General features: G+C 37.5%; 3 protein-coding genes across 4 annotated transcripts; 1 reads left to right on the top strand and 2 right to left on the bottom strand.

Annotated features, from left to right (window-relative positions):
• Positions 1-37: 37 nt before the first annotated feature.
• LOC136417416 (5'-3' exonuclease PLD3-like) lies at positions 38-6,095 on the bottom strand. Of its 2 annotated transcripts, XM_066403092.1 has the most exons (10): positions 5,885-6,095; positions 4,538-4,718; positions 2,543-2,637; positions 1,932-2,090; positions 1,684-1,864; positions 1,367-1,624; positions 1,241-1,309; positions 867-998; positions 491-796; positions 38-437 (listed from the first exon to the last, which is right to left on the bottom strand). In XM_066403092.1, exons 1-10 carry the CDS (start codon positions 6,052-6,054, stop codon positions 174-176), a joined length of 1,815 nt encoding a protein of 604 aa, XP_066259189.1. In that variant the 5' UTR covers positions 6,055-6,095; the 3' UTR covers positions 38-173. The 2 variants fall into 2 exon arrangements, with proteins under 2 accessions (XP_066259189.1, XP_066259190.1); XM_066403093.1 differs by lacking the exons at positions 4,538-4,718; positions 5,885-6,095 and adding an exon at positions 3,354-3,557.
• Positions 6,096-13,434: 7,339 nt separating this feature from the next.
• LOC136417481 (ionotropic receptor 93a-like) lies at positions 13,435-18,543 on the top strand. Its single transcript, XM_066403185.1, has 15 exons — positions 13,435-13,730; positions 13,783-13,935; positions 13,998-14,093; positions 14,144-14,293; positions 14,343-14,522; positions 14,572-14,777; positions 14,829-14,996; positions 15,049-15,273; positions 15,928-16,160; positions 16,416-16,611; positions 16,669-16,831; positions 16,885-17,105; positions 17,158-17,335; positions 17,688-17,766; positions 18,207-18,543. The coding sequence occupies exons 1-15, from the start codon at positions 13,637-13,639 to the stop codon at positions 18,391-18,393; spliced, it is 2,529 nt and encodes an 842-aa protein (XP_066259282.1). The 5' UTR covers positions 13,435-13,636; the 3' UTR covers positions 18,394-18,543.
• Positions 18,544-18,549: 6 nt separating this feature from the next.
• LOC136417486 (E3 ubiquitin-protein ligase COP1-like) lies at positions 18,550-24,422 on the bottom strand. Its single transcript, XM_066403190.1, has 4 exons — positions 23,759-24,422; positions 21,071-21,221; positions 20,390-21,016; positions 18,550-19,225 (listed from the first exon to the last, which is right to left on the bottom strand). The coding sequence occupies exons 1-4, from the start codon at positions 24,380-24,382 to the stop codon at positions 18,636-18,638; spliced, it is 1,992 nt and encodes a 663-aa protein (XP_066259287.1). The 5' UTR covers positions 24,383-24,422; the 3' UTR covers positions 18,550-18,635.
• Positions 24,423-24,925: the final 503 nt, after the last annotated feature.

The following is a 24,925-nucleotide window of genomic DNA, read 5'->3' as shown; positions in this document are numbered from 1 at the left end:
TGGGTGATTTGTTCTAGCGACTAAAGAAAGATAACAGTTGACTGAAATTTGTACCTTTATTGGTTACTCACACGAAAAAATTTAAATAACAAACGCAGGGAAACAATCACAAATTTCTATTATAATTAGTAATATTTCCACAATATTCCTCAATATAAACAGTACCTCGAATTCTATAGAGGATGCGCAAACTCGGAGGTCCAGTCCCTCTCAAACACAGCCTGCAATTCACTCCGAATTGTCGTATGTTTCGCATTCCTGTCGAATATTGGATCATGCAAAACAAAGGCCACTCCTGCGGTATTAGTGAAATAATCTCCGGACCAGTTAGAAGTCCCTATGTAGGCCGTATTGTCGGTCACCATATACTTGTTGTGGTTCACCCGTGCAAAAGGGATTTTTCTTTGTTCATTATTCGCTGGCACCACAAAACGTTTCTGAAAGTGATTTAATAGTATTTGTCTCTTGAAACTAATGGAAAAATTCATACAACTTCAATGGAAACCCCTGGATAAGCTTGATTAACATCTTGAATGCTCCTCAGGAAGTTGTCCTCAGCAGGTCTAGAGTGGTTCCACTTACTGATTAATAGTTTTACTTTGACTTTGTGTTCGATCGCGACGGTTCTTATGGCGTTGTCAATTATAGGCCAAAACAACCGTTTCGGTGTGTAAACCATTAAAGGAATATAGTCCATTATTGCAATGTATACGAATTTTTCTGCATGCTTTATCACATTTAGTAAGGCATCGATGTCGTTTGTACGGCCGGAAGGATTAAAAGGAAGAGGAGAACTCTGAAAAAAGAATTATTGTACATGTAGCTTCCAGAGTGTGTTATTTGAAAGAAATTTTTTCATAACCTACGGATAAAAATGTCTGGAACGTTTCGTTTTCGTATATCATATTTAATGGTGACTGCATGTTGTAGTGCGTGCTAAAATTGCTGGGCCACTGATCAGGGATTACAGAGTTATTTGCACCTAAGGCCCAGTAAACCTGTAATAAAATTTTAAATTGATTACCCTGTGTATGATAAAATTTCCAAGAAATTGAGGATAGTCAGACGTTATTTTGCAAGTACATATACGAGCCACAACAGCTAAATGTTCGAACGCTCAGTTTCTAAAATGTTTAATCAAAAATGTATTAATTTAATTAACTAATTAAAATTTTTATAATTTAAAAAAAATTATATTTATAGGTCGTCCAAACATTTAGTTCTGAAGGCTCGTAGTTACCTCAAAAATTTTTGAAGCATCTTCTGCTAGTGCGGAACAATTGAAGATGCCCACACCCATTTCTTTAACCTGCAATAAATAGTCTTCAATCAAAATTCTACAATTTAACCAGAGAGATAAACTCACCTGTGTCAAAGCTCTCCAATCCATATTAGCGCTTCCAATATAAACGTGCTTGTTATCGATAATCCACATTTTAGTGTGCAAAACACCCGCACCAAGCAGTCTAACAAAATTCAGACTTCTCACTTGGGCAGCTTTTCTCTTAATAAGAAATTCCGTATCTACGTTAGGGTAGTTCTGTGAGGGAGCATTTTGCGCGATTCTAATGGATATTCCACGCTCGGTGCCCGCTTTCAGGAGTGCTTGAAAGATTTTTTCACCCTAAAAGAATATACCTAAAAACGATATCCAAGCAAACGACTAGACTAAACATGACGTACTTTAATTGAAGAAGGATCTGGATAAACCTCAGACTGCCTCAATGTCCAGTATAAGGAAGCGATGTCGATTGATTTTTGCGCATTGTTTATTAATCCCATCCACACATCGAAGGTTGCCGGATTTGTAATTGAAGAGTCGTTGTAAATCAGTCCCTCGGGCACGCTTTCCACTAAGGACACACTAAACAATTCAGGAAGTATTTGGTTTGTAATTGTAATTTATTCCTCAGTATAGAAGATCGATTTACCTGCAGGTATTACACGCTTTTTCAAAACTATTAAGTTGTTGTAAGGCTCGTTCGGTGGCATGATCCAGTACTGGCAGTAACACTACAAGGAAGATCAGGGTGCAAATGATTGTTATGGGGATGCACGAAGGACGGCACCATTTGTTTCTAGCACCCCACCTACAAAACGACATGAATAAGAGAATAACATGAGAAGTCCTCTATACAGGGTCCGCCTTTGGGAGCTGACCCGTCCGTATATGGAAAATTACAAGTTTAATGTATTTTTCTTCCGGCGCAAGCGGAAGTCGTATCAGGTTGAAAATATTTTTTAAATGTCGGGGTTTCTCCATAAAACAAAAGTACAAACTTCAAAAATACATGAAACTTGTAATTTTCCACATACGGATGGGTCAGCTCCCAAAGGCGAACCCTGTATAAAGGCTGTGATAAGACCTTGCATTGCAGTAATATTTTAGGAGGTAATGGAGATTTAGGATGCAAGAAATAACGTTTATGGTTAAGGAAGTTAAGACAAGACATTCATAATTTGACTTTAATTATCCGGGGTCAAGTTGGATCAGCATGCTATGTATATTAGCTCTGTGCAAATGCATTACGCAAGTACATACCTGTCGGGGCTACCGTCATGGTCTGTTAAAGAATAAGTTTGTGCCCAAAGTTCATTTTCTGGAGGAATTAAGGATGTAGGCGTCTCGGGAACGGTCTGGAAATATTTTTATTTCAATAATAAACGATAATTAATACCCAATTTAATTGCTAATTAACTTAAGCAATGCTTAAATCAATAAAAATGCCCAATATGTTAGATTTATAATTTCTGTTAAATTGAAAATACTGGGCAAATATAGCTAGTAACTATTTTAGCAGAAATTGCCAATTTGTGACATTATTATTTGAAATAACCGTATCAAGTTTTGTATTTTTAGAATGGGGAAAATCAGGGGAATGAGAATAGGTAAATATATACAGGGTATCCCATTTAAAAAAACATAAGTTTGGTCCATATCTCTAAAAGTATGAATTATAAGTAAAAGCTGAATGCGCCACTGGAGTTTGCGTGAAAATCTCTACCCGACACCGTTTTTACATTTTCAATAACTTGACGCATATTCAAACTATAGGGGAGGTCCCAAAATAGAACATTTTCAAAAACGCCCTGTAGTGCAAAAACTAAGACAGCTGGATCAGTTCTGTCAACGTCGTCATTAATTTCACTAAAAAGTGACATATGTTTGCGAAAACCACATCTCTCTATCTTTACTAATAACCGAGATATCCCACGGTTACGACAAAAATGGGACACCCTGTACAATGGCAGAATAATTCTCTTGATAATACACATTTATTCCTAACTTTCCATTTTCGTTTCTTCCAATTTCTTACCTATTGAGTGCCGCTATGATCTACTTTACTACATACCTGCACTTTAAAGCTACTATTTAACTTTATTCTCATACTTAAACCCCTTCACGCATTTTCTCACAAAACAGATCAGAAGTGATTTCTTAAATAGACCTAAATTTTAAATAAAATTCTTACACCATCAATTTATTTTATTTTCACTGTAAATTTATCTTATTTATTAGGTACTATAACTTGTATTTATAATAGCACAGTATGCATTACTAGGTGTGCCACATATGAAGAACAAGTACTTTTTCCATCATTAGCTTGGCTTTGTTTCCAAACAAAAAACAGCTGAATACTAATTTAGATGGTATCCAGCATAGGCGCAAGCGCCCAATGTGACTGACATAACTGACGGCAAAATTGATATAGATGTCAAAGTGTCTTAGTGCGTTCAGTGTTGCCATCCAAAAACCGATGTAATCAGGAAACCAAGGTGCCAATCAGTGTACTGGTACTTATTAGAGCCAATACAGGTAGAGAATGGTGAAAAATATAAAAAATAACTAACACTGACACGTTGTTGCCATTCAAAATCGGATACAGAATCGGGGCATCAGTTAGAGCACTGGTACCTACCATTGTCAGTACAGATAGAGGATAGTCAAAGATATAGAAAATGACTGATATTGGCACATTGTTGTCTTTAAAAGCCAATGGAATCAGGGTACCAGTGCACTGGAACCTACTACAGGAAAAAATAGGTATAACAAGCTTAATCAGCAATGGTGCCTTAATTGGGTATTCATAATTTTGGATTCTATGGCTGTTTTATGAGGAAAACGGGGCGACAAACAAGAATCTCTTAGTGGCCCATTGTAGTCCCTAGATGTGATTGGGTGTATATGCTGTTCCATCTTATCACTAATCTCGGCTTAGACTAAATGACGAGGGTTTATCCAAAATCGTCAAAATCGTCGATGTTACTGAGACTTCCAGAAACATCAAAATTTGCCAACCCTGAACCTACTTTAACTTAAATTCTAAATGTGCTCATTCGATGCAAACGATTAAAAAATTTAGCAAATTCCTAATCAAATTTTACGTTTTATAAGTTTCTAATTACATTTCATTTGTCAAATCTGGCCTCTCTGTCACCGTTTTTTTATACAAGAAAAAACATTCATGAGCAGACGAGATTTTTACTAAATTGGAACAGTATATATAAGAAGAAAAGTAAAATATCTGGAACTTACCGACAACCGCGGTTTGTGAAAAAATCCACTGGGGTAATACGACAATCTCCGTTTATTTTCCTGCTTAGGAGGTATTAAGACTACCAGCTGTTCTCTATCGCTTTCAGATCTGCTATCCGTACTTGGTTTCGCTCTGGCACTTTGTGAAGGAAATTGAGGCTCTCTAAACGACGATCCGGCCCTAAAGTTGGAATTAAAATTAATTAAAAAAAAACAGATTTATTTTAGTTGAAAAGTTATTTAAACGCCAGTTTAGAGGTTCCTTAATTCAAAATCTGTATAGATATCACAATAACTGCGATTGAGAGCCCTTGCAGACGGAAGATTTGCTTCACTCCACCGAGAGGTGACATTTTGTAAAACGTCTTTGATTCAAATCCATTGATTTTTAACTAATTCGTCCAGATGATACGTCGAGTAGCTGCCGCGCGCGACAAATAGCGTCTGCCCATCAACAGAGGTGTATTTGGGAATTAATATTACGTAGAATTGCCCCATCCGAGACATCAATCTACCCATTGCTTTTGGGTGCATCAGTACCAGATTGACCTCTGGGCAGTTCTATATTTTTCGCAGGACTCCTAAATGCGACGCCACATTAGTTCATTGCCACGCCCACTTCCAAGTGGTGACCTCCTCTATAACCGGAACCCTGCATCCAGGAACGGACTCTTCTTGGTTGGACCACAGGAATTTTGATTTCACTCGTAATGTCTGGTCGTCTTCCGGTGATGTAAAACGCGTAGTGGATGGGTTGAGCGATCATTTAGCGAGATATTTGTCGTCATGGCAGAGTAAAAACTTTGTGAGTAAAAATATTCCCAAGTACGGGACTGATAAATTTTTTTTTTAATTTTTACTATGGTTTTGGGTTAATTTTTGGAATTTGTGAATTTTTATTCTCCATTAATAAGGTTTTTTCGTAATTTAAGCCATGCTTATGTTATTTTAAATGTGCCACTTCAATTTTTGTTGACATCTGGAAAACGAGGAGTTTTGGAAAAAACTTTTTTAGCAAAAAATACTTAATTTTTTAAGCTCTTTACAAATTTGCTAAAAAAAATTAGTGTTGCATTAAAAAAAACAAAGTTGGTCTTGAAATATGCTTTAAATGATCTTGAGAAAAAGTTTACTTGTGTGCGTTTGATATCCCTTTTCATGGTAGGCAATGTTTGTTTGATTTTTTTTTTAATTTTAAATTTGGTTGTGGAAATAACCACTCGTGTCACTTTAACTGAAACACCCCGTGTATTTTAAAAAAGACCAGCGGGCGCCGCTACACAGTGGCGCGAACAAGTGGCCCGTCTGCAGGAGGGTTAAACGTCTACAAATTTGAGTACCACTTACCCATTTAATTGAATATTCGAATTATTGTCGCCGTAATTGATGTTATTCGTATTATTAATTTGCAAGAATAAGCTACAGGTTTGCGAGGCAATTTGGAACAGGCCGTCTTCAATGTGTCTTTGTTTCGCTTGTCTTCTATCGCTTAATTGTTCCCAACAACGTCGTGTCATTCTACCTTTTCCGCTATTGTTTCCTAAAACACGAAAAAGAAACGTTAGTTAATTCAGCAGGCTTATTACACATATTTCCATGCTGATGGTTAAATGGTAAATTAATCCCCAGGAGAATAGCATTTCCTATTATTTTCTTACACCAGACATTGTTTAGTGTAGCAATCGATATTGCCCCATAGAAATTTTAATAAGAAACTTATTTCACAGTATAAACTCATTTTTAACGCTAATAACGAGGCCTGGGAGGTACTCTATTATGATGACTCTTTATTGCGGTCCGACCTTTATAGCGGCATATTGATTAATCTATGCCAACACAAGTCCAAGGTTTTATACTTTATTTCCACCACGTTAATTTATAAATCATGGCTTCGCACACGCGAAGATTTTGGGACAACGTTCTTCACTTCCCCCTGTCCCATGTAAGACTTAAATTAAGGCAGCTGGAAAGCGTCCATCCAGATTTCGGCAATGGTCAAGGAAGGAGAGGGGGGGGGGGTCAATTAACTAATTAGATGGCTGATATATCGATTCGAATTTGAATATGTATCAGGGAAAATACTATGTGCGACGGCACGGTTTTCCAGGAACTGTTTTCCTTGGTTGTTGTGGAATTGATCCGGTTTGGATGAGAATGCAAGTAAACGCTCCATTATGGGGTAAACGTGCGGTAATTTGTATAGATCCATTTAATATAAGAAATTACAAGAGTGAAAAGGAAAGAGTTTAGGTATTGTAGTGATGCTTATTTGCTTACATTTTTATCTATTATACTATAAAGATATTTTAGAGAGTGGTAGTACTTAGCAAAATAATAAAAAAATGCTAATAGACCCATGGTCTGAGACGCACCATTTTCGTTACGCTGAATGGCAAACTTCCACGTTTTTAATTTTTAAAATGTTGGTTTCGTTCAGACTTATCTTTTTTTCAAGAAATTTGGTTAAATGTTAGAATTGCTTCAGATAATTGATAACTGAGCCTGATGACACTTTTTCCTTACTTACTTACTTTACGTTTTTCATTTGCATCGACGGTTATTCTTGCAAGTTCTACGACAACGGTAAAAGACACGAAAATGACGTAAAAGACCGAAAAGCTAAAGAATTGAAAAATTGACTTAAATTTGGCATCATAATTCATACAGAGTATTCCAAAAAAAGATACAAAGCAAAAAGTAGTACGTGATCCAAAAAACATAACACCCTGTATGTAACTGCCAATGATTTTGATATTTTGTTGTAGAAGGTCTTAAGAAAAATAGATGTACGAGATTTCAAAAATCTAACCTAAGGCATAGGTGAGAAAATCGCAAAATATAAGAAAAACGTGAAACTTTGCCACCTTGTGCATTGAAAATGGTGTGTTTTTGACCATGAGTCTATTAACATTATTAAAATTATTTTGCAAAGGACTATCACCCCCTGAAATATTTCCATGATGGTAATTATGGGAGAGGAGATATTACCATGTATAGGTAATTTTTGGCGCACCCCGTACATGTATTGTTTGTATGCTTACGCGACATTATGTATTTATTTGGATCGACTTTATCCACAAAACTTTCACATGTTCACGTGTAGCATTAAAAAATGGTACCTACATCTCCGACGACAAATTTTACGTAAATTTTAATTTAAAGTTAAATGAAAAATCGAATAAATACTTAATGTCCTGAAAGTTCGGAATTTGTTTCTATTTGTGTACCTAAAATTCAAAGTTAATAATTGGACTTTGCGTTAGTTTCATAGAAATCCAGAGATTGTTCGAGTTGAAAGGGCATGAAATATTTCAGTTTTTTATTGGTTCAAAACACAGGGGGAATTAGAACCACCGGAAAATTATAAACCAAGCTCCTCCCTGTGTATTCCCTTGGAGCAGGCTTTATGAGGTCGACAATAAAGAGCGATTTAACAGAAAATTAAAGTAAAAAGCTTCAAAACTGAAATTTAATTCCGTGAATATGGAACCGAATATTATTAAAACTTATTTACACTGGTTACTTTTGGTTTCTCGCTAGTGCTTAAAGCCTTTTTTTACAAAGACCCTTCAGTAGCGCACAGAGAGATGTTAAATTTTGACAGTGCGCTAAAATACTTTAGAGACGCTGTCATGCGTATTAGAATACCTTAGAGGTGCTGTTATGCGTGCGCTAGAGCGGAGCTACCATATTACTTAAGCATTATTTTGACAGTTATGTGAAATACATGATTTTATTTGTAATTTTTGTAATGTTCATTGTAATTTTTGTAAAATAAATGGAATTTCCTGCATACAGGACTTGTTTGATAAGAATCCTCTGCGTTAAAAAATATCCCAAAATTTTTAATTAAATAGTTTAATAATTTAATAATATTGATAAATGCCTATTAAGCAAACCCTCAACTGCCCTTTGAATTTCATCGTTGCTAAGCAGTACATGAGCAGCATATGATCAAATAACGAAAACATACCTTAAGTGTGTGTGTGTGTGTCTGTGAGATTTATTGATGAGCCCACTTCAGCCAGAATCTTTACGATTTTCCAGCAAATGCTTCGCTTCCGGAGCTGAGCGTAACTACAGTTTAGCTGCAAGGAACTACACTACAACTGGAGGTTACCTAAGGCGTATAGATATGTACGTAAAACTTGGGATATATCCAGCAACAGCTCCTGGATTGTCCAGAATTTGTGCTTGCAGTCCTACATACTACAACAGTGAATAAGCTAAACAACAGTTAACCCGTGTCCCGCATTGCCGGTAAACACTGAATTGATTAGTTCTACATTTTTCAAGAGTTTCTTGTGGCTAAACGATTCACTAACGGAGTGGATTTCATTCCACATGCGCATAAATTTTCCGTGTTCCGGGCTGTTAGGCGATCTAAATAAGTTAATGGGAAATGTGCGAAAATAAAGGAAACGTTTAGATAAATTTTTAATCAGAATTTATTCATTTAATAAAGTTGAATTCCGAGCTCCGTCCCCTGCCTCCAACGAGGACGCGTGAATCCAATCTACTTCATTAACACTTTCGGTGCCAGTCTGTAGGTGATTGCTCGCCCACCATGCCAAATATTTGTGAATATATTTCCTTTTTTGGTTAAAACCTTTTAAAATTATACGTTATTATTTCTAACATACATTCTATCTGGGAAGTCATTTCCTATGGATTATACAGTACGTCCACAGATAGAGAGCGCAAGAGGACAAATGGACAAAAAAGTCGTTTTTCGACAAAAAGTCACTCTTGATGAAAGTCTCTGCTTCTCGAAAAAAATACGAAGATAACTTTGAGCTTTTTTTTATACAGGGTGGCCAAGAACTACGAACACATGAAATACTATCAAGAGTAAACTACCTTTATTTCTCATTTTGGAGCAAAATGGTTAATAAAAAAACAGATTTCAAACACTATCCAATTCACATAAAACACTAGATTATAGTACATTTTGCTATCACATGACTCTCATTTCCTCCAGTTAAAATCGATAATTTGCAGACGTAGTTTATTAGACAAAAAATGTCTGTCTTCATGTCCTCTACCCCACTAAAAAAAATTAAATTAATTTCTCTTAAAAATTTTACAAAATCGCATTTGTAAACTTATACCGGTTTTTTGGTAGGCACAGGAATGAGAATTTATTTTATATCTTGAAAATGGCTGCTTGAGCAACGAAACACTAAGAAGCCTTTTTCATTAAGAATTGATGGAATATTTAAAAAATATTTGTACTAAAAAAAATCAGTGGCGTATCCTTTTTTTCACTAGAAACATCCCATTGAAAGGCCGTACAGACCCCATTGGTATGGATGGAAATATTCTGCCTGCCCCAGAACATACACATCTACCCCGCCATAGCGTGTTCCTAGTTTCATGTCCGTATTCCAAACCGTTTTTAAAATATTTAAAAAATTCAACATTCTGCGAAACCAAGCGATTTCGGATCTAATGTTGTTCTATCTAAATATTTGCTTTTATGAGCTCTACATCCCCTGAAAATTCGTTGGTATTTATTCGGTGTTGGTTATTTGTTAGTTACCTTGCAGATAACAAAATCCAAACACTTTTAGCCCTTACCTTTTACCCCTAATCTAATCCTTATTGAGTATCTATCGATTTCGCATTTCTACCAATTAAAGATGTCGATAAGAATAAAATATGTTACAAAGGTTGCAGTGTGATAACGGATTACTGAAATATGCCGTTTTTTTAGAAATTTACAAGCCAGCTTCGGAGGTCAACATCTCCTCAACTATTAATCGTAGAAAAAAATATATTCGACAAATTGTCATATTTTGAGGTCCCCTACATGAACCTGATTTGTGTTAGTTCCATTGCGATTCCCTCTGTATAGTTTAATACCATATTTATGTCATTTATTTTTTATATACTGCCGAAAATTGAGTCGACCTCAACACAATGCCATCGATCGTCAATCCTCAATTCCCTGCATGAATAATATATCTCGATCATCCTCGAATTGAAGATGTTAACGATGCCCATCACTTTATAAGAAGGATCTGGTGGAGCTGTTTCGCCGTCTTTAGGATTTTCAACAAAATGCAGCTCCCTCAAAATCAGCAATAATCAATTTCTGCTCATGTTATTGGCAAACACCTCGAATCCAAATAAATAGTCTTTCTTCCAGTAAGCTTAAATTCTGTTCAAGCTAATATACTGCGTGACAAAGAAAGGTAAACACCCATTAAAGATAATTTTATTTTGATAATTTTTTTTGTACGTGTTCAGTACCACATACTTATTCAATGATTACATTTTCAGCAAGATCAGAGGAAGAACTTCATTTTTTTTTCAATAGTGTGTTGAGCATCCACGGTTCCTTATACACTCATTGATACGCCTGGGCTCGGATCTAATAAGATTGTCAATGTCTCCTTGAGGTATCTCATTCCAGGCAATCTGAACTTCATGAGTAAGGGCTGCTAAAGTCTGTGGAGGGTGCTGTAAATTCAACAGTCTGCGGCCAATCATGTCCCAGACATGTTCAATAGGAGACAGATCCGGCGATCGAGGTGGCCAGGGTAAACGGTTGATTTGATGTTGATCCATGAACGTTATTGTTTGCCTAGCAACATGAGGTCTAGCATTGTCTTGTTGGAAAATAGCGTTCGGGATAGTTCGACAATATGGAATCACATATTGCTCCAACACTTCTTGGATATAGCGTTGGGCAGTCATGTTGCCTCTAATGAAAACTAGGGGTGACCTGCTACCATATGCGATAGCACCCCATACCATAACGCCTACAGTACGGTGGACATGACACTCTCTGTCAAATTGTGGATCTCGCCTTTCACCCCGTCGCCTTCTCACCCTTGCCCGACCGTCGTTCATCCCCAGACAGAAGCGGGATTCATCACTAAAGATCACCCGAGTCCATTCTTGGTCCCACTGAATCCTCTCTCTACACCATTGTAAGCGGTTAGATCGATGTTCGCGAGTGAGAGGCAGCACCCAATGCGGACGATAGGGCAAAACTTCGTATTCGGCGATATACTGTACGCATACCAACCCTATTCCCATGTTCTTCAAACCACTGATTTGCAATAGCTCGACTGCTGCTAAATCGGCCTCTAAGAGCCAAACGTCGCAATCGACGATCTTCGCGCTCTGTGGTTCCTCTGAGTCGCCCAGTGCCTCTGGCTCTGTGCCCACGGCCTTCCTGAGTCCACGCCTGGTAACACCGCACTATGGTTCCTAAGGATCTGTTAGTTCTTCTAGACGCTTCTCTGACCGACAGGCCTGCTTCGCGCAACCCAACAATCCGCCCCCTCTCAAAGTCACTAAGCTGCCGGATCTGTTCAATTCTACGCACTCTAGGCATAATGAGTAAAAATTATGACCGATTGCAACACACTTCACAAAAGTTGCGATGCAAATGTGAACAAAAATGTTTAAACAAAATTTTATTTTTTTAAGGAACGACCCATGGAAACTAAAAAAAATTAACAGATAAACTTGAAATTTTGATAATTTCTTTCTTTTTTTAAGATAAGTCAACATGCAAAAAATTATCAAAATAAAATGGTTTTTAATGGGTGTTTACCTTTCTTTGTCACGTAGTATATTTCCCACGTGAAGAAGCAGACCTAAAACCAACAACAATTCAATAGCATAGAAATTTGTTTGTGCAATTCCGTTTAGGAAATTGTCAGTCAATATGTGCCGAAAGCAATCAATAAGATCATTTCCAGCAACAGGTTTTCAGCATTTGTAAACAGAAAATAATTCATAGAATGTGAACCTATTTCTCCCGTGGCATTTACAGATAGTTGCTCTTCTTGTGGTAGTTCAGGTTCAGAAATTAAATGGATTGCATCGATTTCTGAATCCGAGCTCTCATCAGAAACTTCTGCTGAATTATATTCATTATCGTTACCCGAATCAAAATCATCACACCCGTTGTCAGATTCATAGCCGTCGAGAATATCTGATAACTCTTTATCTGTTAGAGACTTTTTCATGTCGTATTTTTTACCCTTAATGGTGGCAGACCCTGGTAAATTCACACTTTTATTCGATATTTTTAACGATTTTAACGATATTTTAATGTACCTAAAACCAATTAAGTAAAACGCTGTCTTCTCACTTTCAGATAATGCCTTCTCAAATATCCATCATAAGTGGTAATGCCGTACTAAATAATATACACCTACCCCTAAAATTTTATAAATAAGTTGTGAATCACCCTGTATAGTTTGAACTGAGCAGTCGTTTCTTGCCTTAGAATGGAATCTACATTCAGGGGAACTACAGGATCATGCATTGGAGCATGATCGGTAACGAACGTGTTAAAAGATTCTTGAGAGTTTTCAACCCTCACCAGGTGAAATCTCTCAAGATTCACGGTCTTGTCTTCCGGCCACCAGAAGTGTGAGATTTACCCCGGCACTCTCCTCGCTGCCACATCTGGCCTTGTGTTGGCCTGAAGCGTCGTAGGCAAGAATGGCCCCAGGCACCTCGAGTTTTTCAGAACCGAGGTGTTTTAGTCCATTGGTTGGATGACATCTACTCCATGATTTTAATCTTTGTCGTAATTTATCAACGACCTGAATGCGCTCTTAGTTCAGGTTGATGCAAAGGGGAGCATAGCTCAAGACGCACCCCGTAGATCATCGTGATCTTTAGCATATGTGCCTGCCGCAGATCCCAAAGAATCGCATGAAGCATTCCAAATGTCAGCTAAAGTATCTGATAAACTCTGGGAGTTCTAAGGGAAAATTAAGGCTTTGGCATTCGGTATCTCGAAAACGAGGAGTTTGTACGTATGAGATTCTCACTTGTTGAATAAAATCGTACAACCCCATTTCGGGACATTCTGTATCTGGGCCAATTGCAGAATATTCCTGAACACACGTTCTTATCATGACAATTTCTATGAATCATTGATTACTAACCTTTGCGTTATTTCACCATTGGCCTATACACGACATGCACACCTACTTACGGAGTTATTAGTTCAGTTAAATCACATACAGCTGGGCAACATTTAACTTTCATTAGAGTCCTCCAATTTTAATGTCCCACGAATGATAAATCTGATACCACGGAAAGCATGAGTGAGTATTTCATAAAATGTGGGTTGGAGTGGCGCTCTTCTTGTTCCTGTTCTGCAAAGTGAGTCATAGCGAAGACTTTCCCTCGTTGCTTACCACCAATGCCACAATGGGTATTCTTAGGCTAAAACTGAAGAATAATTGAGTTCATGCGTAAGCTTTTAGCCATAGTGATTGATAGGGAGTATCTAGCAGAGGATTATGAGAGGATCAAAACCGGGATTGAAGAGTACTTGGTGTACGCCAAGAGAGAGATCCTTAAACATGGAGGTGTTAATGTTCATTTCTTTGCTTGGCCAGCGATTAGCGTGAAGAAGGGTATGTTTGGGTCCTCCTGGCCGTTACCACGCGGAGGATAATTTGCTTTAAATAAATATCAGATTTGAGCATTCTGTTGAGCATCACTTCATGCACTGAAACTTGGAAATTATTTCGCGCTGCCAGAAGCGAAAATTTGTTGCACGTCGCTATTTCAGGTAAAATGGGAAAATGCCTGGTAGAATTATTTATTGTACGGTAACTTTAGAACAGGATTGCGCAAGACTGCCTCAAAGCTCTGCAGTTACCATTCCAATCATCGAAACAGGGCAGGAGACCCCTCAAATGCTCTTAGACCTCCGGACATTGGGCGTGTACACATGGAAGAACATGGTCATCTTATATGACGACAGTATATGTAATACTTTACCGGTAGTTAAAGAGCGCAACTCAACTTTGTGTTGCAGCCGAGGACTTGCTGACCAGGGTCATTAGGTCCATAACAAGACAAGTAACCAGTGTTGGAGCTTCAGGGATTTCCCTCATAAGTCTTGTGGGTAAATCATCCGATCCCTCCGAACTTGAGGCAAATCTGAAAAGTGGCTTATCGGGGATTCGCTCACGAAAATTGAGCAGAAACTTCGTTGGTAAGACTCGTGGATTTAATTAAAGTTTGGCAATTGTATTTTTGGTAAGTCGTGGTCCACTTGGAATTGGTGGAAAAAATCATGGAATACGCCAAAAGGGAGAATCTGGTCAACACCGACACTAAATGGCTATACGTAATATCCGACAGTAACAATAAGAAGGTGCAGAATTTGAACAGGTTTAAGCCGCTGTTGAGGGAAGGGGACAATATAGCTTTCATTTACAACACCACTGTCCTCACTGATATTTGCCAGGTATAACTTTTGCCTAATGCAACACTCATTTTATCACACTCCTATCCGAAGATTGGAATAATCTGTCACATAAACGAGAGTTTAGGGGCAATATTTGACTCTCTGCACAAAGCGATCTTGGAGGAATATGAGATAGCGGAACCGCTGTCTGAAGAAGAATGGGAGGCGATAAGGCCCAATAAAATTCAGAGGAGGAATTTCTTGTTGGCCAAAGTGCAGGTAGGAACAAAAACCAAATAGGACCATCATGATTAGGTCGAGTTTTCTTAAGAGTTATTTGACTAAATACGGAAAATGCGACAATTGCACCCAATGGAAACTGGAAGCTGGAGAAACTTGGGGGAAAGAATACCTCAACCGTGAGGAGTTGTCGGGAGTTGACCTGATATCTGTGGGTACCTGGAGGCCTAGCGACGGACCGCGCATGACTGATGCCCTTTTTCCTCATATAGCTCATGGATTTAGAAGGAGCAAGCTGCCGCTGGTGTCATTTCATGTGAGTTATGAAAAAATACATTATTCAAAAATGTGAAAATTCAATATAATTCCCATAAAAAGAAACAAAATTGACGATGATTGTAGAAAATCGAAACATTCTCCATAAATGATAGTCTAAAGGGGACAGATCTGGTGAACGTGGCGGCTAACGTATGTCTCCATTGTTTGAAACGCCTCTACCGGGAAATATTTTAGACACATAGTTGTTCTCTTAGAATTAAGTGGAAAAGCTCCACCTTGTTGAAAAGGTTGTTGTATTTTTGAATACCAAGTAAATGGCGCCCGTAAGGAAAAACAAAGTTAATGATGGTTGTCGAAAACTAAAACGTGGGATTTTAAATGTGGCGTTCCCACGTTGTAGAAGAGGAAAAATTGCAATTATGAAGTATCGATCGTTTTGAATTATCTCGCCAAATAAGCTCGGGAAAAAATAAAAACACTTTTTCATAATTTAAATTTTTCTCGAGTAACTCCGAAAATCAATGGCATTTTCCAAATTTTGAAACCACATGTTCTCAGACGCCTAGTTCTGCAAATTTGCCTCAATTTAATCGACCTCCTATCTTTTATGATTACCAAAATCCTCATGCTCAGTCCCAGAAACGCACACCTTATATACCTAGTCCGAATTTACGATAATTTTTTATTTTAGAACCCTCCTTGGCAAATACTCATAACTAACGCCTCGGGAGATGTGGTGGAATTTAAGGGAGTTGTATTTGATGTAATCAAGGAACTTTCCAGGAACTTAAATTTCACGTATAATGTGGAGGTAATCCCAACGCAGCGTTATTTCTTTAACACCTCAGTCACGTTGTTTGAAAATAAGACCGATAATGAGGAGCACTTGAGTGTCACTGCGAAATCACACGTGTCCACTTACAGGTAAGTTCTGTGCAATTTATTTAATCGCGGATCATTACCTTGATTTTTACTTAATTTTTTACGTAATAAAAGGTAATATATTCTATTCACGTATTAAATGGATCTTGTCGTCCTTGGAAACTTGACTCTTTGCCATGTGGTTCATCAACAGAGCTCCAAAACATCCAGTTAAGTCCAGATATTGTCGATCCAGAGTCTTAATATGTTTCACGGTGACTATCTTTCTTCTTGCAAATGAGTTTTATATAATTTCAGGGTACCTCAGGTGGTACTAGATCTGGTTCACAATAAATCTGCTGCGATGGGAGCCTGCGCGTTTACTGTAACTGAAGAAAGCAAGAAAATAATAAATTTTACCAACGCTATAAGCATTCAGCCTTATACCTTCTTAGTTGCCCGTCCGAGGGAACTTAGCAGAGCTTTGCTATTCATTTCGCCCTTTGGCGGAGACGTAAGTAGAATTCAATACAAGACAAAAATATATCTTAAAAAAATGATTTTTTGTTAGACCTGGTTCTGCCTTTCCATGACAATCATCTCTATGGGCCCGATTCTCTACTACATACATAAATATAGCCCCACGTACGAATACAAAGGAATTCGCAAAAAAGGGGGGTTGGCAACTATCCAGAACTGCATTTGGTACATGTATGGTGCTCTTCTCCAACAAGGTTAATATTTGGGTACTTATCATAGCTGATGGTTCTCACCTTGTTGCCTTTAGGGGGCATGCACTTACCCTACGCGGACAGCGCTCGCATAATAGTAGGATCATGGTGGTTAGTAGTTCTGGTAATAGGTACCACTTATTGCGGAAATCTTGTTGCATATCTAACGTTTCCGAAAATGGAGGTTCCAGTAAACACCTTACAAGATCTGATATCGAAGCGCCAGTCAATTTCTTGGAGTTATGCAGAAAACAGCTATTTTGAGGATCGCATAAAGGTAAAGACATGGGGAGTGCTCTGGAGCAAAAATGCAGTAGAAGCTGTTTCAGGAGTCTAGTGATTATATTTATAAGACCATTTACCAAGGAGCCCAGCATCTGAAGAATGGGCAAGTAATGCTGGATGAAATCAAAGCAGGCAGACATGTGCACATAGATTGGAAAATGAAACTGCAATACGTTGTAAAGCAACAGTTTCAGAGGGATGATTTGTGTAGTTATGCTTTGGGTTAGTGGATTTAAAGAAAGTATACCAGGTGATGCACGAATTACTATCCAAACGATTACTCATGTTGACATTCACATGTTATGCGGATGGATGCCTAAGTCGCATTTTCGGTTTAACCAGAAATAAAGGCAATTTCCGTATTTCACATAGAACTGCCTATTCCAGGGAAAATTTCACTTTTCGCACTTTTTAGGAAAACAATAATTCTGTTACTGCGGAATCTGGACATTTTCACTTCAAAAATTTTTAAAAATCTTACCTTTGACTGAAGCAGGTATTCGCTGGGCAGCAATTCCTGTGTTACCTGGTGCATGATTTCTGGACTTTTTCAACTGTAAGTGAATATTTTTAGGAACTGATGAATTTTCAGAAGAACACATAGCGTTGATCGTGGCTCCAGATACTCCATACTTGAATAAAATAAACGAAGAGTAAGTTTAACGTATAAATTACTATACAAGGTGGCCATACAAAGTTTTCACGCTAATATCCTGACAGATTTTTTTATTAATTTTTTCTTCTCATTTTAATTTACTCTAAAACCTAATTATTATTTGAGTTTTGTGCATAAACCCCATATGTTCACAATACGGTAAGAAATGCGAACATTAACCGCACCACCTATCATGGCACAGTACTACCTCGGGCGTTCATGGATAATTCAATGGAGCAATGTTAGCCCAAGCACTTTTAACTTTAACATTAGAAAAATGAAGAGTTAAATTATTTACTATTTTTCACCTAGGCCAGGCGAACTAATAGGTAAATAAATATTAAAATAACTAAATAAATAATGAGAACAAATAAAGTAGAACCAACACAAAGTAAAATAAAGCGAGTCACATTCGTCTTCAAAACCGTCCATTTCTAGAATCAAAAGATTGCACCAAGTGGGCTTAATCCAAAAATGGCTTGAGAACTATCTTCCCAAAAAGGATAAGTGTTTTAAACGGAAGAATAGCTTGGAGGTGAACAATCACACAGTAAATTTGGATGACATGCAAGGCAGCTTCTTCGTCTTGATTATTGGTAATAAGTTCTTTATTATTTCCCATTGATTCACCAATTTGTTGCAGGTTTTTGCATCGCAATGCTGATTATTGGCATCGAGAAACTTTCCATTAAAGTGATCAATCACCGGAAAAATCGAAGTGTAGTGCAACCGTTCGCGATTTAATTCTATGTTAGATTTGGAAATGAAAAATACAACTGCCTCAATTAATGATCATCTCTATATTACATTTTACAACCTACTTTGTACATGAGTACGATCGTGTTCTCTATCCACCGAAAATCATATTTACACCATTTCTAAAACATTAATGATTCCCCTACTGTTAGCAGCCAAGATGATGTTGGAATCTTGCTTCCAGCACACCGCAGAAACAAATTCGTTGCTATCGTCCTCTCTTCTCTCCGGTTCCAAAACGCCTTCGACAGTTTCGAATTTGTACTGACACAGCCTTTTGCTCAACCCCTTGTAGTACACGTACAAGGAGTTATTTTCAGAGCCGCACGCAATAAAATCACCGTCCGTGGCAAGCCCCACAAAATTCTTTTCGTTGATGTGCCCCACAAATGACCGCAAGCAAAAGGGCGTTTCCACATTCCACAATTTCAGATGGGAATCTGTGGAAGCGGAAACGATGTGTTCCGCATCCAGGAATTTTACGTAACTAACAGCCTTTTTGTGTGCCTTGAAAACGTGCACGGGTTCCTTCATGTTGCGGAGGTCGTAGTAATGGACACCGTGGTCAGCGCTTCCAAATGCCAGTTGAGAGGAACTATTTGGGTTAAACTTGACGCAACAAACGTTGGCTTTGGCTTCCAAAGTTGCCACAGAGTGTTCTTCGTTTAGGGAGTAGAGTTTCACTTTGGCGTCATCTGAGCCTGGAAGAGCGATTTTTCATCAATAGAAAGAATTGCAATATGCAAGTGTATATAGTGTCCCAAATTGATTCTACATGTACATTTCGGACACCGTAAGTGCTGACTCCTCTATTACGCCAGTTAAAATGACCTAATAGACCGGAGTGGGGACTTCATAAAAAGGAGTTAAATCATTTGTACCAAAAAGGTCATTTGGAGACTTCAGAAAAACTTCTAAATGGGTACCTGAAGAGTTTCATAAAGGAGGGCTGAAGTCAGACCTCCTACAGGAGGTCTCCTGAAGGAGAACCTTATAGGAACAGACATCTGAAAGAGGTCTGATAATGCCTCTTGAAGGAGAGTTTGATAAAGGGATAGGAGTGTAAAGGAGGCTTGGTAGGGGGGAGCTCTTCGAGACCCTTAAAATCATGGAATTCCAAGTGTGGTCTCTGACGCCACGACAATGAAACACTATAATTGCAAAAAAGAAATCGACTGAATACAGATTTTGGGACACCCTATGTATCAGTAGTTCAAGTTGAAACATGGGAACTGCACAAGTGGGAGAAGGACCGCATAAGTTTTAATATGCCACGACGTACATTTTGTAACAAATTGGGATACTGCTTGGCACAAGGAGGTGGTTTGTTCGACAATCTCCTAAAATAATTCGGATTTTGTGCTCTACAATTTCTTTGTTTTTTTATTAAAATTTTGCTTGGTTAGTTTATTACAGAAAAGAAGTTAATTTCTTTTAAGATGAGACAAAATTAAACAATGATAAGAAATAAAAACGAACATGAATGTGGGTATTTACGTATTATTTTGATGGAATTTATTAATGACATTAACATTCTCCTTACGACAGTACATCGGTACTGACCATATTTTTAAATGATAAATGAATTGTTCTGAAGTGGAGAAGCCGTCCAGACTGACTCCGCCTCCTTCACTCCCTAGCCTCGCAATGCACTTCGTTGATCTTTGTCGGAGGTGTATTAAAACTTATGCGGTCCTTCTCCCTCTTGCGCAATTCCTATGTTCCGACTTCAACTGGTGATACCTGTGTATGAGCCTGAACTGAGAGATGGATTGATCATTTCTGTGCTCAATCATTGCGACATGATGACAATGACCAATGGTAGCAGAGAATGTGTTATACAAAACACAGAAAATTCAACTTACCCGATGCTATCAGCCTCGTGTCAACAGAATTAAAATCAACGCTCCAACACCTCTTCTCGTGTTCCTGATAGGTTTTGGTCCTTTGGCCGGTGGAAGCATCCCATATGGTAACCATCCCTTCGTAATCACTAGACGCAAGCATGTTCTTGTGATAACTGTGCCAGCTGATGCAGGAGATCTTCGACCTCGATGTCATTTCCAGGCACGGATAGTGCATGTTCACCACATCCTTAATTACATTTTCGAAGTCGAAAACCTTTATCCGTTTCGTTACTCCCGCAATCGCGAAATACTCACTGTCTTTGTCGAATTCGATACTGGACACTATAGTGGAATTATTAAACAAGTCATTTGAATAATTCAAAGAAGTCATCAACCGTAGCGCACTGTAAGTCGAAAATTTGATTAAACTCTCTCGGAATTGATCCAAAGAGTCGTCTGTCTGCGAACCGGGTTTGCTTTTATCAACTTTTCCGAAAAGTATATCTCTAGATTTACAGCTGAAATAGGACGAAACAAAATCGTCAAAATAAGCGTACATGCGTTTGCGGCGGATTGCCAGCGTCGTTGAGAATCTCGAAGGTGGTTCTGGCGGACGGGCTTCATCTTTGTTTTTTGTAAAAAATACTGATGAAAGAAGGACTTAGAGTATTAATATGATTTCGTTATTAAGTGGCTTACTTGTGGGAGCCACGTTGTCGAGCATCTGCATCATCTCTTTCTTCAGGGCACTGGCAGCGATGGCGTCCAACTCAGAAGCTGCAGCCGACGTTCTCTCTACATCCTCCAAAGTGGGACACTTATTATGAACATCTTTTAGCTTAGTCGTAACCTGAGAATCATCCAAATTTCATTCGGATTAATTTAAAAGATTTCTCGTAACTTAACTTAAAATGGAACTCGTAACGTTTGTACAAATTTATTTCGCAATAATACATTCAACAGTTTATATTAATTTCGATATTATTCCTTGAGAAAGAATATTCGATATTGATTCCTTGGGAGCTGACAAATGGATAGATACTAGAATTACGGAAAGCAAAAGTAGGAACACAACAAAACACAAAGTGGCAAAAATCGAGAACATAGCAATTTTGTTCAAAGCAGTATGACTCCCAGTAGTTTTGACTCGAATCAGCCAGTTTTGAAGTAAACGACACGATGGGGCCAATGTAGCTTTTCCTGTCTCGAAAAAGCTGAATGGGTAAATTTTAGTAACGAATCAAAATTACATTCAGTATAGCCATATCTCAAATATCTTTAAGTAATTCTGGATATTTTTTATAAATATATTCTACATGTTTGAGGCGAGTCGTTCATTTTTGTTTTTAATTTTTCGAAATAACGCCTGGCACACCAATAGTGGTGGAATTGCACCACTACTGGTGTGCGAAGTTAAAACTAACTGAGAATAACGTTAACCCTTTGCTAAGGATTCGGGCGAACACTCGTGTTAACGGTTCGATGGTCACAGTCTTCAGGACCTAGGAAAAAAGAGCAGAAGGAACGAAAATAAATAATAAAATAATATGTATGATATGGGAATATTTAAATTATGTGAAAGGCTCCAAAATTTCTATTCGTAATCGCTGAAGAATTAAAAACAACAAAGTAAAACAAAAAAAGATAAATATAAAAGAAAACAGTTTCTTTCGAAAAGACAGTGTTATTAGAAAACTATCTATTTAATTTGTATGACCACAAGTAAAGGTATATTTGTATATGTTTGGCCTACAAAATTATCTATTTTTAATGTAATTTCGGCCTTCTTTAATTATTTTTTTTAAAGTTCTATAGGTAACGATAAATGATATCTGTGTTTTCATTCTCGTTTTGTAATTTTGTCTTTGTACATTTTGAACGCATTGTGCTTTGTGTCGTAAAAACTGTTTTAACATTGACCTTATTTTCTAATCGTTTGTATGGCCTATTTTCTGAACGTGGCCGTGATAGGTGTTCGTCATCAAGATAATCATTGAATCGCGCTTAGTGATACAAGCAATGTTTTGATTTTTCTTTACTTTTTTTACTATTTTGCATGCCCGCCAAATTTTTAATTTAATAACGGGAAATTGTCTAAGGCTTCCTCCAAATCCCTTTAAATAATTAACAATAGATTAAAACAAAATTACTATATTAAAATGCGATAGCGTTCGCTATTGTAATAAACTAAAATTTGTAATAAAAAGCTGCCTTAAAATTGGCAAAAAACCTGTTAGACGGGTGCATCGTAAAATTACTCCCTTGAACATGCAACTTTTTTTTATTTGCCCAAATCTGGGAATGTTGTATATTATTTTTTTGTCGCGTATTGGCATTTAAACGGTGAACCGTAGGTTTGCAAAAAAGGCTGTAAAGTTTTTTATATGTTTTCGTACCGATATCGCTTTTTAGACGATTCACTCAAACGCGGCGGCAAACGAGGTTTTGTCATACGGACTGAAGTAATAATCGGGATAATCATCTATTCTGTTTTTCAAAGACTCGTGAGATACGTTATTAATGCAGCTGAAATTTAGTGAACGAAAGTACATGTCGCTTTGCTGATATTTAGTAAGTGAAAAATCTTTTGTCTTCTTTTGGGATGAAAGTAATGCTCATTACACACTCAATGCACACTCTTGGTGCATTCCTCCCTCACAGCTAAGTAAAACAAGGTATCCATCCATGCTCTCCCATGTTAATTCGCCACGTTAAACTGCAGTTTAACGCGGGGAAATGCGATTCATGTAAGGCCTAGAGTGTTTTTAGAACGTTTTTTTTCCTAGGACCTGAAGATGATAACAAATTTGTCACCAAATCGTCAACAAAGGGGTTGCACTCTTGAACAAATGCTAATTATCATTCTCAAGCAGTATTAACTGAGCATAGCATCCAAATTTCCGCTCCTACTACTTTTATTATGCGCGTAAGGCGGTATTCCAAAACAAAATAAAAGAAAAATCCATTTTCATTATTAGGTTTTCACTACTTGTTATGCGACTTTTTATAATTTTGACAAATAAAATGTGCATCACTTTTTCTACTCAAAACCAGTGACTAAACCAGTTTCATTTCGCAACTAGTTATATAATTAAAGAAAGTACCTTCCTGTCATATCGTGAATAACAACAATGGTATTAGTACGGACAGTAGTTGTTGGATACGTTCAAATTTAGGATAGTTTCTTGTGCTTTATTCATCGTACAACAAAATTACGAAAGGATAATGTATGAAACTCATTAGGAAATGCTATTTTGTGTAACTCATACTATATTGCGGAAACCCGCTCAGTATAAAAAACAACTAGTTACATAAATAGCTACTTTATATATTTTTTCTTATGAAATTAAAAAACAAGCAATCTTTTCACTTTAAGCAATTTCTCACCTCTAGAATATCCTTTTCTATAACGGACATTTCCTTGGCAATCTGCGATTGTTTCTCTTTCTTGTCCTTCAGTAAATGCCTCAAAAATTCCAGCAGCAGGCGGTTTTGCAGAGCGACCGATTCGGCCTCTAACAACTGCTTTCTCTGTGTAAGAACCTCCAACATAACATTGACATCTGGAAGCGATAAGTTCTGGGACTCCAGCGCTACAAACTCCCGTAAATCATCGGCCCCAGTACTAAATTCACCCGAACTGTCCCTATTCACTGTCAATGCTTCACAAGCATTGGCCTTAGCTTTGTATTTCTTAATGAGATCGTTCAATAGGAAGTTGGGAAACACGTCTTCTAGGGTTATAGCAAAATTACATTTCGGGCATCTTTTGGCTATCTCTAATGACTTTTTTATACATTCATAGCAATAAGTATGGCCACATTTTGTGATATATGCCTCTGCAATTACATTGAAACAAACGGGGCAAGAGAAGTCTGAGTTGATTTCCTCGAATATCTCAGTTTGTGGTCGAGGCCTTTTAGGCGTTCGTACAGAGCCTCGATGCGGCACAATGGTGCTTCCACTTTGAGTTGGAGTGGCGGTGGGTCGTGCATCTCGACTTGCCGACATTGCAGAAAACTAGCGGCATCTAACAGGAAAATCAACACTGGAAAAAGAAAAATTAATGAAAACTAAACTACACTTTAATTTAATCCATCATTAAACTTTATAAAATTCTTTGTAAATTAATTCACAACCAAATATACAGCGTAAAAAGAGTTTTACTCACTATATATACAGGGTGTTCCTAAATATGAGGTATATACGAAAGAGGACAATTCTTTAGCTTATTTCATGATTAAAACTTCATATAAATATAAGTCCGCAACCGTTTCGTTACCGATCTACAGGATATTGAAATTTCAAAATTTGTTTAGTTTTTCATTATATTTCCTATAGTTTTTGAGATATCTAATTCAAATTTGGAATATAGATTACCCCGTGGGACTAACATCATTAGATATAGCAATGACATTCTACAGGGAGATATTTTTTCTGTCGTCATGGCCCCTCTTCTCCTCCTTAATTTTTTTTGCATTACGCCTCTAATTCTAATTTAAATCTAACTAAATAACCACCAACTTTGTTTTTTCAAATGGAAACACCTATTTC

The sequence above is a fragment of the Euwallacea similis genome, chromosome 28, assembly GCF_039881205.1.
Source record: "Euwallacea similis isolate ESF13 chromosome 28, ESF131.1, whole genome shotgun sequence".
NCBI lineage: Eukaryota > Metazoa > Arthropoda > Insecta > Coleoptera > Curculionidae > Euwallacea > Euwallacea similis.
The sequence above is the reverse complement of the archived record's forward strand: the minus strand, read 5'-3'. Positions and strand labels throughout refer to the sequence as shown.

Coding starts and splice junctions, on each gene's coding strand:
- LOC136417481 (XM_066403185.1), top strand. CDS start 13,637: ATGTGGGTTGGAGTGGCGCTCTTCTTGTTCCTGTTCTGCAAAGTGAGT. Junction 16,161..16,415: donor TCACACGTGTCCACTTACAG/GTAAGTTCTGTG, acceptor ATATAATTTCAG/GGTACCTCAGGTGGTACTAG. Junction 16,832..16,884: donor TGGTGCTCTTCTCCAACAAG/GTTAATATTTGG, acceptor TGTTGCCTTTAG/GGGGCATGCACTTACCCTAC.
- LOC136417486 (XM_066403190.1), bottom strand. CDS start 24,382: ATGTCGGCAAGTCGAGATGCACGACCCACCGCCACTCCAACTCAAAGT. Junction 21,017..21,070: donor CGACAACGTGGCTCCCACAA/GTAAGCCACTTA, acceptor TTCTTTCATCAG/TATTTTTTACAAAAAACAAA. Junction 19,226..20,389: donor CACGAGGCTGATAGCATCGG/GTAAGTTGAATT, acceptor TCGCTCTTCCAG/GCTCAGATGACGCCAAAGTG.
- LOC136417416 (XM_066403092.1), bottom strand. CDS start 6,054: ATGACACGACGTTGTTGGGAACAATTAAGCGATAGAAGACAAGCGAAA. Junction 4,719..5,884: donor TCGAATATTCAATTAAATGG/GTAAGTGGTACT, acceptor TTCCAACTTTAG/GGCCGGATCGTCGTTTAGAG. Junction 2,638..4,537: donor TTCACAAACCGCGGTTGTCG/GTAAGTTCCAGA, acceptor AAATATTTCCAG/ACCGTTCCCGAGACGCCTAC.